The sequence below is a fragment of the Emys orbicularis genome, chromosome 8 (assembly GCF_028017835.1).
Source record: "Emys orbicularis isolate rEmyOrb1 chromosome 8, rEmyOrb1.hap1, whole genome shotgun sequence".
In the NCBI taxonomy this organism is placed as follows: domain Eukaryota; kingdom Metazoa; phylum Chordata; order Testudines; family Emydidae; genus Emys; species Emys orbicularis.
In genome coordinates, this window is record NC_088690.1 from 65,681,732 (window position 1) to 65,701,293 (window position 19,562).

Consider the following 19,562-nt stretch of genomic DNA (forward strand, 5'->3'; position numbering starts at 1 on the left):
CTTTCATGGGAACAAGTCAGAGGTAATAGCGCTTTCATAGAGAGCCAAGTAATTACAGCATTTAGAGAGCAGACAAACAAAATAGCCTGTTTGCTAATGATGGCTTATGGCTCATCACTGACTAGCTGAAACCTATAAGACCAGTCACATTTCCAGGGGGACCAATGTGTGTACCCCAAATATGCAAAGTTGATTGAGTTTGCACGCAGTTGTCTGTCATACTTACCTGTGTATATCTAGTCTTATCCTGTGGCTCTGTAGCACTTCCCAGTTTTGAAGTTTGTGGTGCCAGAGTATTTCCAAGGAATTTAAGATTATATTAGGGAAAAAAATTTTGATTTTGTCTTGTGCAAGCACGGTGGGATGTTTGCAAATCTAGTACCATTCAGTGGCTCACATTTTGACAACTTAAGGTTTAGATTTGACAACTTTCTAACACTTATTTGTAACATATGCAAACAATTGGTTATTTTATGACAAGTCTGTCAAACATTAACCGTATGAATGAGGGAAACCTCCACAAACTTTAAATCCTGTTGAAACACAGTGCAAAATCCATCATCTGGTAGATTAGAAGTATCCTAAAAAGTTAATATCTCCTCCAAATGAAAGACTTTGGAAGTCAAAATTATGGGTATTTGTGTTTAATGTTTTCAGGGGTTCTGGTGAAATAGCTACTTGTAACCAACATTATGCTGCTTACAGTAAATCTTGATTTAAACTTGACTCACTGTACTTTAGAGAATATTGTATCATTCTTTTAGAGGCCCTCAAAACATTTTTTGTGTGTGTGGTGGGTGAGGGGTTTATGATTATGCACCATACAAACAGATTAGATGTAAAAACTAACATAATTACTTGACTGACTAATATTTTCAAGTCCTTATCACTTCCATCCAGCTGTTAGTGTGCACATTTGGTTACGGTGACCCCTGTTAATACAAAAAGGTGTCGTCAGGTGGTTGGATAGTAGTCTATCATTTCTGTTTTTAACCTTAAAACTCCATTTGTGTGCTCTTTGGCAAGTAAAGTCTAACTTTGATACCCAGCAGACAGCTTGATCATTTGAGCTGTTTGATGGAAAATTGCCATTTTTGTAACTATGTTGTAATTATCAGTTGAGTTTAATTTACTTTATTGTGAAGTGCTGTTGAAATGATAGTACAGTTAGGATCCAACCTGTAATTTGATGCATTTGTAACTGTTTCTGAAGTTCAACTATCCAAATGGATTAAGAAAGAACTAATTATAAAATCTCTACATAACAAATTAAGAGATTTATTTGCCTGCATCCCTCTGGGTGATAGTTTCACTAATTAAGTGAAATATAATTTAATCTGAAATATAATTTAATGACTAAGCCATCTTGATATAGTTAAGTAATTAAGCTTGTACTGTGGTACTGATATTTCCTTATTGTCTCCAGGTGACTGTACCTTTACCAGGCTCACAGCTTTCTTTGCCCAACTTTGGATCCACAGGACAGCCACTAATTGCTCTACCCCAGTCCCTACAGCCTCCACTGCAGCACGCCCCACCACAGGCTCAGGCTCAGAATCTGAGTAGGCCTGCACAAGTAAGCCAGCCTTTCAGAGGATTGATCCCTGCAGGAACTCAGCACAGCATGATTGCTGCTACTGGAAAGGTAATTACATATTTAAGCCTATAGTGCAATAATGAAAATGTTCCATTACTAATGTACACTATTTTTACAGCATCCAGCAGTGTTGTGAGCATGTTGGCAGTTTTTTTTAAGAACTGAGGTCCCTGTCCAGATGATCTTAAAATTTAGTTTGACATGGTATGATAAAAAGGGGCTAGGATAGCAAACAATTGGAAAGGCATGTGGAGGTAGGGCACTTTAAGCCCTGTGTATATCTTGGTGGCTCAGGCAAGGTTTTTTTATTATTAACTTCCTTCTTGTGGCATTTTGAAAGAAACTCATCTTAGAGGGATTTTAATAAAATGATGATGGCTTGGCAGACAAGGGCATTTCCATACATAGGAAACAGTGCAGTAAATGGCACATAGGTGGGCAGAAACAGACGAAGAGGGCATTGAGTGTGGTATTGGTAGATCAGAGGGGTCAGGAGCTATGGGATAAGATATGAGTTTATATGTAGTCAGGTTGAATTCTCTGGAGCTTTGAAGGAGAGGAGAAGGGTTTCAGTAATTAAGAGTAGATGATCAGCACACTAATTCACATTTTGACTGTTGGGATTATGAGGAATTGACAGATCTTTAACTAAAACAACAACGTGAAGTATTCTACATTTTTTTCTTCAACAGCAAACATATAATTTTTTAACAAAACAAGCATATGTCCCTCACTTCTCACATTTATCTCCAGACTTCTTCTCCTTGTCCAGATCTATTCCACCCCCAACAATCATCTATTCATTGAACTTTTTGAAACTTTGCACTTTTAGAGAGAGGGTTATAAGATTCAGTTTTTTTTTTAAAAAGTTGACAAATCCACACTGGGATGTGTAGCTTATGATGATGGTACTACTACTGCACATCCCATGCAGTTGGTATCACCAGAAACAACAGCAGCTCATAGACATTCTGAAGATAAGGATGGCCCCAATTATATCTCTAGCAGTATCTCTAGTAGCAGTGCTCCTGATCCCAGCTCTGTGTTTACTGAGGCAATGTGTCACACATTTTTGTATTACAATTCATAATTGCATTTTAGAAGTTGCTGGAAGAAAGGTGGGGCATTTTGGAAGTTGTATAGGGGACAGTTTGGGCTTTTGGCATCTGGGGAGGAATGTGGGACAGTTCATAACTTTGGGATAAGGACATTAGTTGGATGATTTTGCTAAAATGATCAGCAGTGAAATAGTTGACATTCTAAATTAATTTTTAGATTTGAGTTAACTCATATGGATGATGAAAGGAGCAATTCACACCTTCAGGGCCACGATTTGAGGCTGTTTGTGCTCAGAAAGGCAGGACTATGGTTTGTGTTGGAAGATATTTTTTATAAAGCTAGAAAAATAGCCATTTTAAAAAGGGATCTTGGACTCTGAAAAACAGTTCTGTGCCAGGGCATTGACAAGTTAGTGATTTCTGCAGCAGATGCAGAGGAATTGTACTTAGTATAAAGTATTCTACAGTTTTTAATCCTGCTGGAGACAGCAATAGTAGAGCACATCAGGTGGAGTCTAGGCACAGATGATCACTCGGAATCAGAGCACCTGGCTCAATCCCAGTCTAGGAGCCCTTTCCCTGACCTTTGGGATTCTGACAAGGTGGAATTATAGAGGTGAGGTGTTTGAGTCAAGTTTACCGGGAATCTCTAAGAACAACTTTAAAATAACTGAAAAAATATATTTTGATGCCTCAAACCGATCACCCTCCATAAAGTTGGCATTAAAATGTCTTAGACTTTTTTGCTTGGAGCATAGTAAAAGTTTTAAGTTCACCCATTGTTTTGATTTGCAACTGGCACCCTGATAAATGCCATTATTAAAAGGCAGTGTCTAAATAGCTGACAGAACCTGTCTCGTAGTTGTATGTCTGGGGCAAAAGATGACTTGGTTGCCAGCTTGGATCTGTTTTACTCCAGGACCTACTGTACAGAAGGCTGTGCACAGTTCCTGCTTACCTTTACAAAGAATAATTGCCAAGATTCAGTTTCTAGGGAAGAGCCCTGATATGGACTCCCCGTGCTGCATAACCTGTTTTCCAAATAGGGGTGCCCAAACTCTCACCACCCATACAAATGTGTTTTAATTTTAGAGTTGGCTATTGGGATGGTAGGGAGGCTCAAGCTTCTCCTGCCCAGCAACAGGAGAAAACATTTTAAGCCCAAGAAACTAGGACAGATGAAGAAGCCACTCCTCAAGCTACCATTTTGTCATCTTCTCCGGGTGAAGCTGTAGTGCCTCCTGCTCCATCTATGGCAGATGACTTTCAGCAGTTCCAGGATCTCGTTAGGCAGGTAGCAGAATCCCTACAGATAATCCCAACGCAACATGTTGTATACTCTTTACTCTGCAACACCATCCAGAATTGCCCTTCCTATCAACAAGGCTCTCCTGGAAACTGTGAAAACCATTTGGCAAGCCCCAGCTACAGTAGGGGCAACATGTAAAAGGGCCAATTTAAAAAACAAACAAAAAAATTACGTGTCCACTAAGGACTCTTTCTTGTTCTTCCCACCCTCCACCTAACACTCTGTGATTGATGCAGTTAATGAACCAGGCAAGCAACATCATTATAAGTCCACCCCATATGACTGAGACCAGAAGCACTTAGACCTGCTTGGGAGAAAATCCTTTTCATTGGCAGCCCTACAGATGCATATTGTAAATTACCCAGTGCTGATGGCAAAGTATATTTTATGTAGTTGTAAACAGTTTGCATTGCTTGTTGAACACTTCCGCCAAACCAAAGGGACCAGTTTCAGGTCACAGTGGCTGAGGGACAATTACTGGCCTGAACATCTCTTCAAGCAACTCTGGATGCTGCAGATAGTGCAACCCACTCTATCTCTACAACAGTGGTGATGATCAAGGCTTCCTGGTTTACAGCTATCTGGCTTCCCCAGAGAAGTCCAGAATATGATAGAGGACTTTCCATTTGATGGACTCGGTCTGTTTGCAGAAAACACCAATGAGTCGTTGCGTACCCTTAAGGATTGTGGGGCCACGTTACACTCATTAGGTGTCTACACACCTGCAAACAAAAGGAAGTTTAGTAGATCAGGAACGGCTCAAAGATCTGGTCTGATGCGATTCTCTGGGTTTCAGAGACCAACAGAACCTCTTAGAAAGAGACCACTTCCAAAGAAAGAGACCTTCTAACCCAACTGATGTGTCTACGCAGCAGCCTTCATTATCACAGCATCTGTTTTGACGGGATGTTCAAAGGTTCAAACCCCCCACTTCTGTTCGCTTGCCAACTATAATGTTTTGCCCACCTTCCTCCATTTGGAGACCAATTCTCCCATTTCCAACCAGCATGGGAGTGTATCACCTTGGACAAATGGGTGATGGAAATAATATCATGCTACACCATCCATTTTACTTACCTCCAGCCTCCTCATTCCACTTTTCCATCACTCTTCATGGACTCCTCTCATGAGTCCCTGTTCAGACAGGAAATAAACTCCCTTCTTTGTTTAGGAGCAATAGAACTTGTCCCCAGTCAGCATGGAGGAGAGGCTTCTATTGGGGTATTTACTTGTACCAAATTAAAACGGAGGGTGGAGACCAAGTCTAGATCTAAGGTTCCTAAACCAACTCGTGAGGCCTCAGAAGTTTAGGATGGTGATTCTCTGGCATCTATAATTCCTTCTCTAAATTCAGGGGGTTGGTTTTTGGCCCTTGACCAATACACTAGTCCTACAGAAGGTTCCTGCATTTTGTTGTAGGTGAGGATCGTTTTCAGTATCAGGTGTTCTTGTTGGGTCTCTCCTTGGCTCTGAAGGTTTTCAGATTTCGATCGGTGATGGCTGCCTACCTGCATCGTCAGGCAATCATAGTATTCCCCTACCTCGAGGATTAGTCATCCAAGAGGTATCCTCTGCCACAGCGAAAATGCTTTCTCTGTTCTTAGACTTGGGTCTGCAGTTGAATAGTGTACATTTTTCCACAGCTCCTGTTCAGAACGTACAATTTATAGGAGCATCCTTGGATTCTTTAGCAGCCAGGGTCTTCCTTCCCATGGACAGATTTGTGACATTATCAGACCTTTTCAGAGTTACTGCAGGGAGCCCCCAGACTTCATTTCAAAACTGTCTTCAATTCCTCGTTCACATGGCAGCTTGCACCTTTGTGACAGAACATGCGAGGTTACAGCTTTGCTGTTGCCAGGGGTGGCTCAGATCAGCTTACTCCTAAACACACACTCCCCAGCAGGTGACTCATTCCCCAGACTGATGGAACATTCATTGCAATGTAGGGGCAGAGATTCCTTTTCTTCAGCAGACACCAGCAGTAACCATAACCACGGATACATCTCTGTTAGGATGGGGACACACCTAAATTCTCTGTAAGCTGCACGGCCTCACAGCAGCCTATTTAGTGTCCCGCAGATGCTCAGGGAACCTGCCCAGGGAGCTGCCCCTGCAACTCAGCCTGCGGCCTGGACTGGCCAGGGCGCCCAGGCCTGCTGGGGCAGCGCAGCCGGATTAGGCCCTGGCGCGGCCCCAGCCAGGGTGGGGCAGCCTGGCACAGCCCCGGGCAATATGGCCTGGGCCGGCCCTCTCCCAGCCTGGATCAGCTGGGGGAGGACTGCCTATCCTGCAGCCTCAGCCCCAGAGCTCCCGCGGTGGGGAGAGGTGCCTCTCACCCCCAGCCCAGGTGCTGCTGCGGGGGGGTTCCTCTCTCCCACCGTAGCCCTGGAGCACCCTCCTGCATCCCAGAGCCCTCATCTCCTGCACCCAACCCTCTGCCTCAGCCTGGAGCCCCTCATCCCTGGCCCCAGCCCAGAGCCCTCATCTCCTGCACCCAAACCTCTGCCGCAGCCCTGAGCCCCCTCCCACACTCTGAACCCCTCAGCCACACCCCCACCACATGAATTTTGTTATGTGCACCAATATGAAGGTGATGTCACACATCACCTTCATATTGGTGCACATAACAAAATTCATTTCGCACATGGGTGGGAAAAATTAGAGCGAACACTGGGGCACACCTGGGTGCTCTCATAGTACAGGGCAAATGGTCACCCAAGAAACCATCCTCCATATCAACTTGCTGGAGCTCAACGCAGTCAGAATACGTGCCTTCATTTTCTGCCTCTCATCAGGCACAGATCCATAAGGATCATGATGGACAACATGGCCTGCATGTTCTAAATCAATTGGCAGGGAGGAACGAGATCCCCTTCCTTCGATCCCAAAGCGATACGGTTATGGAACTAGTACATAAAACATCACATAGGAATCCCAGCAATGTATCTTCTATGCAGACAAAACGTCATGGCTGATGCTCTCAGCAGGTATTTATCTCAAGACTACGAATGGGAGCTGAATCTCCAGAACCTGGTTGGCATTTTTCAGATTCGGGGATTCCCAGAAGTGGACGTTTTTGCAACAGCTACAAAAAGAAAATGCCACCTCTTTTATTCAAGGGGGAGTTTAGGTCCCAATTCCCTGAGGGATGTGTTTGATCCTCAGAATGGTTAACAAAATCAAATAGGAGAAGACCAGAGTCATTCTAAGCCCTGATGTGGTCAAGGCAAGCATGGTTTACTTACCTGTTTCATCTAGCTCGCTGTACGACGACAAGTCTCCCAATCATGCCTCAAATCCTTTCTCAGGATGCCGGTGACTGTTGCATTCTGAGCATTCTTCACCTCAAGGCGTGGCTCCTTGATGGTTCATGGGGCTAGAGTTGTTCTGTTTTGCAGAGGTACAGCACATATTAAATAGTAGGAAAGATTCTACCAGAAATACTTACCTTCACAAGTGGAGATGATTTAGTCGCTGGTGTGATCTCCAGGAGACAGTCCCACATTCTGCCCCACTCCTCTTGTTCTGGAGTACCTGCTACATCTAAAGAAAGCAGGGCTGTAACTTAGTTCTCTCAAGGTTTATCTGGCAGTCTTTAACAGCCTTTCATACCACTATTGAGGGGTTCTCCCTGTTTGCTCAGCCAACATCTGCAAGGTTCATGGAAGGCCTGGGAAATCTCTCTGTGAAAGTCCCTACTTCTGTTTGGAACCTTTATTTTGGTTCTTAAGTCTTATAAGTCTTCCCTCTAACTGATGGCAACCTGCTCTTTATCGGATTTCTCTATGAAAACAGCCTTCCTGGTTGCTAATATCTCAGCCCACAGAGTCAGAGAGATGGGGCCTTAATGGCAGATCCTCCTTTCACAGTTTTCTACAAGGATAAGGTTTCCTTACGTCTGCATTCCAAGTTCCTTCCTAAAGTGTCCTCTGAGTTTCATTTGAATCAGATCATTTACCTGCTAGTGTTCTTTCAGAAACCTCACAAGTCCAGTGTGGAGACTGTGCTCCATACTCTAGATGTCAGAAGAGCATTATCCTTCTATGTACATAGGACTAAACCATTTAGTAACTCCACTAACTGTTGGTTTAGTTTGCAAACAGATCAAAAGGCTCTGCTCTTTCTACCCAAAGGCTTTCAAAATGGATTTCTGGGTACATTACAACCTGTTACACTGCTGTGAGCATCTCAATCTCCTGTTGGTGTGTCAGCTCACTCAACAAGATGACAAATGTCCCAGTTGCTAAAGTCTGCAGAGCTGCTACATGGTCTTCGGTACATACATTCTCCAGACACTCTGCTTTAACCGATGCCTCCAGATCTGATGCAGCAGTTAGCAGTGCATTTCTTTCCTCTGTAATTGACTCAACTCTGAAGCTTCCCCCTCCTGATGGGGCTACTGCTCCACCTGAAGTGGAGCACTCATAGGGACACTACTTATAACAGTTACTGCTCAGAGTGAGTAACCTCTTCTTTGAGATGTGTCCCCCTCTGGGTGCGCCATTACCCATCCTCCTTTCCCTCTGCTTCAAAGTTTCCTTCTGAGACAGCAATGGAGAAGGAACTGAGGGCGGTTCACCTGTACAGCCTAATATAGCCTCAGCGTGGGGCTTGAGGAAATCAGTAGCATGTGCACAGACTGAATGGACACTGCTAATAAAAATCTCTAATCGGAGACACGTAGGGCACATGCTTACCTAAAGTTGGAGCTTCGATAGGGAGACGCATCTCAAACTACAGTTATTGCACAGGGTGAGTAACCTCTTTCCCTGTCATGAGGAGTAATTGCATGCAGGGAAGGACAGCCATGTGCTTGGATGTTCTTCGGTTGCAAGCAACTAGTTTTTTCCCCCATCGTAATAGCAGCCTGGATAGAATGGGCCATTTGTGATTGTCCTTATAAGTGATGCACTTGTGTTAAACCACAAGTGATGCATTTGGGCTAAACTGCTGTTAATAATTTTTCTCCAGATGTCAGAAATGGATCTTAAGGCCTTTGGAAGCGGCATTGATGTTAAACCAGGAACTCCACCAGTTACTGGTAGAAGCACCACTCCAACCTCCAGTCCTTTCCGGTAAATGAGCCTTTTTAAGCTCAGAATTTCATATAAAATCAGTTCTATATTAAGTATTGTAACTAGCTGTTTGCTCATGCACGACCAATCAATTCTTTGAAAGAGATGAATGTTAATGGGGGAGGGTGAAGGCTATGAATACTTCAAAATGATAATGCTTAAACACTCAACAATCTTAGTGCAGCATCACAGTATGTCATCAGGTCCCCTAACGGTTATGCCAGAAGGGTACTGCCCTGAAACATGAAGATTATTTTTTTTAATTTGTGAATGAAATTGAAATGACACTGAACAGTTTTTAGAAGTGATTCCTGGGAGCATAGTGGCGAAAAGACACACATTAGTGACAGAAAAGACTTTGGGATGGCACTGGGATAGGTTTTAGAATCTATTCAATTTAAGGGTAGAACTCTCTTACCTGCACTGAAGGTTGTCGTCATTACCTAGGGCATAAACTAAAGCCCTTCTTAAAACCCTATGCCTTAGAAAGTAAACATAATGACAGCAACTCTGATGGAGTCTTTCACTTCAGAGCAGGATTTACAAACTGTTCTTAAACTCTGAAATTAGTATGTAGACTGGCTTGCAGGTTTATTTGGCTGGTGTAGGAAAAAGTGTAGCAGATTTTGCAGGAAAATTTAATAAAGTTGAGATTTATGTTGCCGGTACACAGCTTTTTGTGACTGCTCACAATGCTACTTGAGGGGAAAGCCTTTAATAGAAAAAGCTAGAAAACAGGACATACTGTAACTATCTATGGCTACTAGGAGTTAATGAAAAATCTGAAGTACTTTGTGGGGTTTTTTTATTGTCCGTCTGAACAACTGAATTGGTATTACATCAGGCCAGAGATTTCAAAAGTAGCAAAAGGAGAGGACCCTCTTTATTTCATACTAATCTTCTGGTATGTGAAAATTTGGAAATTACTAAGAACCAGTAGGATTTTCCACTCCTTCAACATACAGGGGATGAAGATTGTAATGACTTCAGACTGTACCTCTCCATTACACTTCCAGGAGAGGAAGAGGTTTTGGTTCTGGAAAGGTTTTTTTTTTCCAGTTACTGGGCCTGAAATAGATTGTATTGTAACCCAGACTGACTGTATCTGGAGTAAGGAGAAGGGTGTATTTTCAGAAACTGAGGCGGCAATGAATTGCAGGCACTAAAAAGTTTTAAAAAACAATGCAGAAATAGAGCTAGAAAGTTCTGAAGATTTCAGAGGAATGTAAACATACATTGCCTGTGAAGACTACAAATGAATTGTAATTCAGATTCACTTTTGCACAATGTGGACATCTCACCTGTATCAGCCCTCAGTGTTTTGTGCGCTTTATTTTAACAGGAGGTTATATTTCTTTTAGTTGTTCCATTTTACTTGACTGTGGTTTTCCCCCTTAATGCAATGTAGGAGCTCAGGTGGATCCCCAATGTTATGTCAATTGGTGAACAACCTCAAAGCATTTTTGTATTGACATATTCTGATTGTGTCCTGGAAATAAGTATATCTTAGTCCCAAGCATTTGTATAACCTAATGTCACTAGTGTTGACGCAGGCATGTGCTACTACCTAGGTCTTTGCTGAATGTATGGCCTGTAAGGGCAAAAGTCTGGTTCTGAATGGAGCCCACTTAGTCTCAATGTGCCCTTAATATCTAACTACTTGGATTTTTTTTAAAATAGTCTCAAATCATCCCAAAGATTTTTTGTTTGTTGTATAATATTGTGGCTATAGAGGTTCTGAATGCATCCACACATGTTGGTACATAGCTTGTTGACATCAAGATAGCTGAAATTTAGTGGGCAGGTAATTAACCTGCCATATATATTCTCTTCTTCACTTCCAAAATCCCTGCTTGGTTTCAGTCATTGAAGCTTAATGTTCTATTAGATTACAATAATTGTGTTAAGATGCTTATGTACAGAGTCAGTTGTCTGGGAATGTTTTAGGGTTTTGTGCGAAGAGCATTTCTGCTTTCTTGTTTTTTTGTGTGTAACACAAGGTAATTTGTTTTTATTCAGAAATAAAAAAATTGTGATTACAGTACTGATTCATTGCCTGTATCTTTGTAATTGTCTATCCTTACTCATGTGACAGTTCTGAAGCAGACAAAACTCCCATTGAGAGGCTTGGGAGTTTTGGCTGCATCAAGACTATAGGATTGGACCTATAAATGTATGTATATTATTTCATAATTACGTACTCAATTGGGAAATGCCAAAGCTAAGTGCATATGCACACACTTGCTCTTCCCCCTTGTGTGTGTGCGTTTAAGATGGTCTTCAATTATATTGTATTAAATACAGTACTACCATATTTTTTCCTACAAGTTTAAGAGTATAATGTTCAGCATCATGTTAGTAATCTTTTTTCTTATACAATTATTGATTTAATAGTTCATGTGTATCCTAAGATTCATGGGGAAAATGTATACAGTACTATGTTTGAGCATGTGCCTACTAAATTAAAAACATTTAAGCATTGAAGTGCAACTTTAATTTTGACATTTCTGATTTTTATTGAATAATTCCAGTTTCTGATCGAGCGGCCTTTTAATATTATTTCCTGAAACCTTCCTGATAGGGATGAGGGGAGAGACTCTCAAGGGATTTTCAGTTCCCTGCTTAGCTTAAGGTCTTTTCAGCAAGATAGAAACTACTTGCTTTATACAAAGGAGAAAATACTAGCTACACAGTTTTCTCAGATATGCAAATTAAGGCATCTAAATTTGTGAGTAGCTTCTTTCCGCTATGGTAATTGGACTGAAAATGTTGTGCCTTCTGTAGTTAGAAAATGGACTACTCGAGTTGACAATATCCCTTGAATTGTACTTCTTCAGTGTTTAATACAGATTTTGAATGGAAATTCCAATTTTTCATTGCAAGAAGATTTTGATGGGGTGAGGAGGGAGAAAATATTAAAAGGAGCATCAGTCTTCATGACACCAATATTCTGATGGGTTGCAAAGAAAAGGCAGTTAATGTGTAAAATCAGGAAATATTTGAGAAATTACTGAAATGCCCTGTCCCATGCACTTTATGGACTACTGCAGAGATCCCTTCTCTTGCACACCTTAGCAGAACCCAAGGTATATTGATGGAGGCCTCGGGCCCACTCATCTTCATTGGGCCAGCGGGCAGATGGGCTGGAAGACTCCAGAGAGCCACGGAGTTGTAATAATTTAAACTTGTTCAGGTTGAAAATTGTAGGAATAAACTGACTTAAACTAATAAAACAATTCGGGTGACTTAGTTTAGCTGTGCCACATGCACACGCTCTGCATCAGTGCTCATGTAGCAATCTTAACAAAAATATATTGCACATGTTTAATACATGATATTTAAAGCAAATCAAACCCCATTTCCTCATGACCGAGGCCATGCACTACTCCTCGGTGAAGGCTGTTGCATTGTCAAAAAATCAACTTTCAAACTTCATCTGTTTCGGCTTGGCTGTTCAAAACGTTACAGAACAAAATGGTAATGGAGGGACATGGTTTTTCTTCTCACAAAAACTAAAAAAATTCATCCCACACCTGGAGAACTTCAGCCTGAAAACAAAAGTTTCAGAAAGCTATGAGCAAGAGAAAAGGTCAGAATGGAAACGATTAGGGAGCATCAACTGTCCTGCATGTGTACGTGGTGCATGTCACAGGCCCCAGTGCTGAGAAGCTTAGGATCTGAATCAGACAATACAAAGGGAGTGGAATGGGGGGGGGGGGGAACCTGGCCACACACAGCAAACAGTCTTGCTTACTGAGTCTGAGATAGTTTATAGTGGGGGCACCAGGTAAAGTCTGTGACCAAAACATTTACTTTCCTTCTGTATTCTGTTGCTCATTCTGTTCAGTAATTCTGACTCTCAACTGTTTCCCCTTTGGATTGCCATATTAACTTGCTACAGTTCTGGCTTCATTTGCCTTGAGGATCCTAATGATAGTTGCTAGGGAATATCTGATGCTAGTTTTCCTTTGAGCTCAGATTTCAGCTGGGAGGTGCTAATTACAAAAGCATCCTTGTGATGATAGCAATGTCTTGATTCTAATTGGTGTTGGTTTCTTTTCAAGGGCCGCTTCTACAAGTCCTAACAACCAGTCCAATAAAATGAACAGCATTGTCTACCAGAAGCAGTTTCAGTCAGCAGCTGCTGCTGTGAGAATGACACAGCCATTTCCTGCACAATTCGCACCCCAGGTGGGAAACTGATGGCTTCCTGAAAGCAAACTTGCTTTTCTATACCTCAGTTAATCCTGTGACTATAACTCTACTCACCTGTGGGCACTGTTTTTATTTTGATGGGTTAAAAGTATAAGCCCTAAATTTAATAAAGAATGTTGTTTATCAAGCAACTGAATTCAAGTTAAATGCAAACTTGTTGTTAACCTTGCTAGTTAATGCAGGTTTTCTCGTGTTTCTGGTGTTTCATGCATTTTAATTTTCAGGGACATCGGTGCATCTGAAAGTGAGGCACTTAATAGCACTAGGTTGAGTAGTTCTAGTACAGGTAGGTGCCTTGCAGGCTTCCCCACACAGCTCCAGACAACTTCATTTCTATACACACTACTATAGGGGAGTGGGGGGACTTAGTATCTCCGAAGGGTCCCAGTGCATATTTAAGATTCTAAAAACTTAAGCAGATTCCTAGTCGTTTGTCTGAGATGCAGTTCTGAAGTGTTCCAAAGTATGATTTATTTTTAAAAAATTCCAGTGAACACCTAAAAAAGGTAACTGTTCCAGATTATAACTGGATGTCGTTGAGCCACTAGAGAGAAAATGATATATGCTGTGGATAAGGACTCTTTGGGATTCGTCTGTTTGGTTTCAGAGTGTTTGACTTAAGGATCTCTGTGTCTGGTTTTTTTTGATTGAAGGGTTCACTAAATGCTGCCAGATGCAGGGAGAAATTTCTCACTAGTGATGCCTTAGGTGCTGCCTTGCTAGGGTAACATGCCTTAATTTTGGGGTTTTTTTCCCCACTTTTTTATGTAGAATTTTGAGTTGTTAGGGCACTTTAAGCACAACAGCATCATCTTGGGGGTTCTATTTTTCCGAGTCCAAGCATGGCCTGTCTTAACAGAGAAAAAAATCCCCCTACTTTCTTGACATCAGTTTAATGGCAGAGCAGGCATGTTTTTCCCCCTCTAAGGAGAAGCCAACATATGATCTGGTTGGCAATTTTCTAATGGCTAAATGTTTTTTGTTGTTTGTTGTTTTTCCCCCACTTAGATTCTCTCTCAGCCTAACCTGATCCCTCCATTGGTAAGAGCCCCACATACTAACACCTTCCCAGCGCCTGTTCAGAGGCCGCCAATGGCACTGGCTAGTCAGATGCCACCTCAGCTGACCACAGGCCTTATGAGCCACCCTCGTTTACAGCATGTGGCCAGAGGTCCTTGTGTATCACTATCTGGAGTCAGAGGCAATCAGGCCCAGGCTACGATGAAGGCTGAACAAGACATAAAGGTTAGTATTTTGAACAGCAGTGCTGTTAACACCAGTTCAGTCTTGACAGCTCATAGGGCAAAAATGTGTCTATGAACTATGTCTTACGATGCCTCTGGACCCTTAACCACTTTATCCAGGCCTTATGTCTTAGTAGAGACTAAAAACTAAAACTACGCCCCCCCCCCTTTTTTTTTTTTTTTTTAATTTTTTTATTAAAGAATTGCAACTGTAGTGATTGGCAGCAGGCTTCCATTCTCAGGTGGTTTTGTGACCAATGGCTCCATGAAACAATTATCATTCTTGAGGGAAATCTGAGGTTTAGGCTTCAGGAAACTGCATCTTTTGAATGAGATGTAAAACCCAAGGTCCTGACTATTAGTGGTCACTCAAAGTCTCTTATAACCTTTGTTTTGGTTTGGTTTTCGGGAGGGGGGGGAGTGTAGCCAGATGAGCCCCAAGTGTACTGGCCAACTTCCAATTTTGGTAATGTGGCCGAATTATATTTTCCCTATTTCTCAGTTCCTGTTATAAACTGTTTAAACAGCTGGCATATTCCACCCAAGAGGTGGCTGCATTTCAGTAGTAGATGATGTGAATCAACATATATAAAAACTTGTAAAGCACTTTGGGACCCTTCATGAAGAGGCAAGTTATTATTTCCTGAAGCAGATGCAATGGCACAGGGAGTCTGTGTGGGGACACCATAAGATTATAATACACTTTACACATCTGCATGTATTCTGCAGAATCAGTTACCCATGGGGATAGCACTTCATCTAAAGGAACTCTTCTTCAGTTGTGTTGCCACTTCCAGTGTCTGGGTGTAGAAGTAATGTAACAAGCTTTTTTTTTAAAAAAAAAATAGGCATTTGGGGAGATGTTACTTTCACTGTCCTTCACTTAAATTGTAGATATTTTTAGTTTGTAAGTAATTACCTATATAGGGCTACAGCTAGTCCAAAATTCTAACAAATTAGGCTTAATGTTATCCAGAATTGACTAGTTCTTAATCCGTCTATAAAATTTGATCCTGAATTAGGCCAGTCACATCTGAGTTTGCCCTCAAAAGACAGCAAACATAAATCTTACATAGTCTTGTTTTTTGTACCTCCCCATATACATTCTTTAAATGATTATTTCACATTCATTGCTGTCATTCCTTGTCACTTGTGATTAAAGCATTCAGACATCCTGATTTAGCTAACAAACAAATCTGCACAGAGGAGTTTTAAGTCCCCATGCTGCTTCATTTAAAATGCAACTAGTTCCACAGTCTGTTGGTCCATCACTAATAAATATTAATGTTGGTTGCATTACTTGCATGAAAAATTGGTTAGTCATTACAGTAGAGTAGACTGGGGGCTGGGATTCTTAGGTTGTTTTCCCATTCTTACACGGAGGGAAGGCAATCTGTCTCTGCCCCATCCGTAAAATCGATAGAATACCTATCCACAGGAGTATTGATGCTTAATTCATGTTCAGAGTGCTTTGGGGTCCTGCTTATAAATGCATAGCATTCTTGATAGCATATTACTTTTGTGTTGTACAGTGGACTTGCTTGCAGAGGGCCTGAGGAGTGCAACTCCTACTGGAGTTGAGTAGCACTTACATGAGCAGTCCCTTGACTTTAGTGGGCATTTGTATGAGTGCTGCTCAGTGTGAATAAGGGTTATAGAATCATGCGTTAGTCGGCATAGTGCTATTCCTTACAGAGAAAGGAGCGAGGGTAAAGTTGCAGTTTGCACCGTGTAACCAAGTGGCTTAAATTACATACCTTGCAAGCCTGGGAAAATGGCAGTACCTGAGGCTATCGCTGTAGCGCTGCTAGTGCAGACTCTCTAAGCCAATGGCAGAGAGCTCTCGCATCGACTTAATTACTCCAGCCCCCACGAGCAGCGGTGTGTCGGTTGGAAGAAGCTCTCCTGCTGTCCACAGTAAGGCGGTGTAATTTAATGTCGCTCAGGATGGTGGCTTATTCGCACCCTGGAGCAACATAGCTTATACTGACTTAAGCTGTAGAATGTATATATAGCCTGAGAGAAACCGTAATTAACCCAACCTAGGCAACAGCTTCTGTGTATTGTGAGGGGAGTGGTGGGAGGTCTTCAGGTGTGGGGAGAATTTGAATCCGGACATTATGGCTGTATTGGCACTGTAGACTTTCTGAAATTCTCCCACTGTTGCTCTAGTGACAGTGGGATGGTTGGTGTAGGCCAGTTGCCAACATTTTTGCCGCTGTCACGTAACCCTGCTCAGAACAAGTCTAGAAGATGCAATGACAAAAAGCTGGTCTGCACTTGTACAACCCTTGTTAGTACTGACAGAGTCACAATAGTGCTAGAGCAACTGGGTGACAATGTCAAAGTTCCCAGTGTCAGACAAGGCTGGGGGGGGGGGGGGGGAAGGGGGGGGCGTGTACTAGGAGCACTTACATTAAGGGCTTGCATGTTGTTGTGATGTCTAACACTTATTTATAAGTGAAGATTTTTTGCAGTTTTCAGAGTTTCTAAACATTCCCTAAAAATAGATCTTGGACTTAGTGGGATCCAGGTCAGCAAAATGTTTCCAAGATGGAAAAGGTGTTTAGAAATAGCTGCAGGAAGGGCAAGGGAAGATTGGGCATACCACTACACTTATTTTTATATTGAAAGGCATTTTCAAGCCCGGGGGTGCCTGGGGAAGAAACTAAAAGCATAGCAAGATGTTGCCCTTTGGGGAAATCCTGATCGATCTGATTGGTCATGAAACTTTTTAAAATGTAACCCCTACAAGAAATAAATACCTTTATCTTAAAGTTCTATCAGTAAATGTGTTTTTTTCCCTTTTTTAAGGCGAAACAGAGAGCAGAGGTTCTTCAATCCACACACAGGTTTTTTTCTGAGCAGCAACAACCGAGCAAACCAACAGGAGGCAAAGCTCAAAAAGTGGACGAAAGTGGAAGCAAACCCGCTGAGGCAATGACGGACTCCTCAGGGGTCTGCCAGGACAAAGTGGAGGAAAAGCCCACCCCTGCGCCTGCTGCCACCACAAAACCTGTTAGAACTGGACCAATCAAACCTCAGGCAATCAAGACAGAAGAAACAAAATCTTAGTCTGTGTTTCTATGAAGCTGGGGGGCAGGGCGGGGTGAGAGATGACAGCAGCGTGAACCCATAGCCCAAAGGGCAAAACAATAATCTTCTATCCCTTCATGGCTCCAAACAGTATAAAGGGAGATAGACGCTACTGGCATTGACAGACATAAACAGCTGCAGGTCCAATAAAGCTCGCAGTCTCTTTGGGCTTGCAGCTTCTCTAACCTAGCCTGAGGTCTGCCTTTGGTGGAGTGTATGTGGGTATATTGACATACACATCTGTGTGCCATCCAGCTACATAATGGGAAATAGCACAGCAGGGGAGAAGGTGGCTGAAGAGCTGGGAGGATGAATACTCTTTTATTCATGCTCTGCTGTTCTTCAGCTGCTATTTCATCTTTTATAAGCTGTCTCTCTCCAATCATGCAGTCTGAAGACACACAGTGCTGGACAGAGTAAGGTGTGTGATTTTTACTTCTTTAGTGACTTGAGAGGCTGCTGTTTTGCAATAAAGAAATGGGAATTAATATAATTGGCAAGTCACATAGAGTAGCTTATCCTTCACCACATGGCATCTAAAGTAACAGAACACAATTAGTGACATTGACATTGTGTCAAATTTCCCTAAAAAGGCAGTGTTTGACTGCTGTTGCTTTTGTTTGATATGATGATGTATTTAGATCACGACAGTAAAGTGTCTCTTGGCACACACGCTACTCTCTACACCCATACCCCCTCAGACATTCACCCCTTGGATTTAAAAGCCTAATTGCATTAATAGTCAAATGAGTTCTGTTCACTTCTGTTTGGCTATCCTTGTATGAAGCCAGTAGTCTTTAACCAGTTTCCAGCTTTTGTCTGTATAGAGCAACGAGCACTTAGAACTGTGCTGCTAGATTAAAGAGAAACTTTATCAGAGTAAAGAGAACCTTATCTAAAAAGGTGCATTCTTATGTCAGAGCTGCATCGCACCTCCTTCTTGCCCACTGTGTGCTGGAAAGTAGAAATCAAGTCAAATAATGCCTTTTTAATTGTATCCTCTATTATTCTAGCTGTAGGACAGTACTGTATGATACTTCTGTGAATGTAAAATATCCTGTACCTGCTTATGATATGTAGTAGTGACTGTGCTATACCAGAGCTGTTTTTAATAATGTTTTCTTCCAGACAATGATTGAGAAGCTAATAAAAGGCACCAGGTACCACATCAGTAACAGAATTTGCTGGTTTTTTCTGGGATTTTTTGTTTTTTTACTTTTTGGAAGGAAGTATGCTGAAAGTCTAATGTGTATAATTTTGTTCAGATGACTGCAGAAGCTGGAAAGGCTGTTGCTGCTATTGATGCCTAGTGAATCGCTATTGGTTATCTTTTTATATAAATATATATATAATTTGAATTTTTGGAAACTTTAGCTGTGATGTCAACTTTGGAAAAAAGTATCCCACTTGTACTGTGAGTTGGCATTGTACAGAAATTAACAGCCATATTGGTCTAGAAATGTTCAACTTAATTTTTTTTCCATTTGTACAGGGGTAATACACTGTATTAAATATGTAAGGTCTTATTTACATGGGTTTGATTACAGAAACTAATAAAGTATTCTCTAAATAAAGTATCCTGGTAATTTTATAATCCATTAGTCTACATGCTTACAGGCAAAAAAGAATGTGTGAGGTATCACTTTTGCTGTATGAATGGCATACGTTATGGTTTAGGAAGAAAATTTATAGCAGTTGAATTTCTAAAACAGCTTATATATGGTCAACAAGGCTTGCCTCCCTCACAGTCCATTTCTCTCCTATTAATCCTCCAGTGAAGAGCTAATGGGACATAGCTTAGCCATACCCGATCAGACTTAGTTTATCATTTCATGTATCTTGCCTCCAGCACTGGCCAATATCTGATGCTTAAGAGCATGAAATAAACCTCCCATAATGCTTCTGGGCAATTGTGCACTTCATGGAGTAAAATAGGAGGCGAGAATTCCTGTCTGACTCCCATAG

General features: G+C 41.8%; 1 protein-coding gene across 1 annotated transcript in view; it reads left to right on the top strand.

Annotated features, from left to right (window-relative positions):
- The window catches only part of PRRC2C (proline rich coiled-coil 2C), a 112,498-nt gene extending 93,681 nt beyond the window's left edge, over window positions 1–18,817 (top strand). Inside the window, 5 exon segments of the mRNA XM_065409932.1 lie at window positions 1,427–1,645; window positions 8,939–9,042; window positions 13,107–13,233; window positions 14,266–14,502; window positions 17,316–18,817. Of these exon segments, the coding sequence (XP_065266004.1) occupies window positions 1,427–1,645; window positions 8,939–9,042; window positions 13,107–13,233; window positions 14,266–14,502; window positions 17,316–17,576 (948 nt within the window). The 3' untranslated portion in view covers window positions 17,577–18,817.
- The last annotated feature ends 745 nt before the right edge of the window (window positions 18,818–19,562 follow it).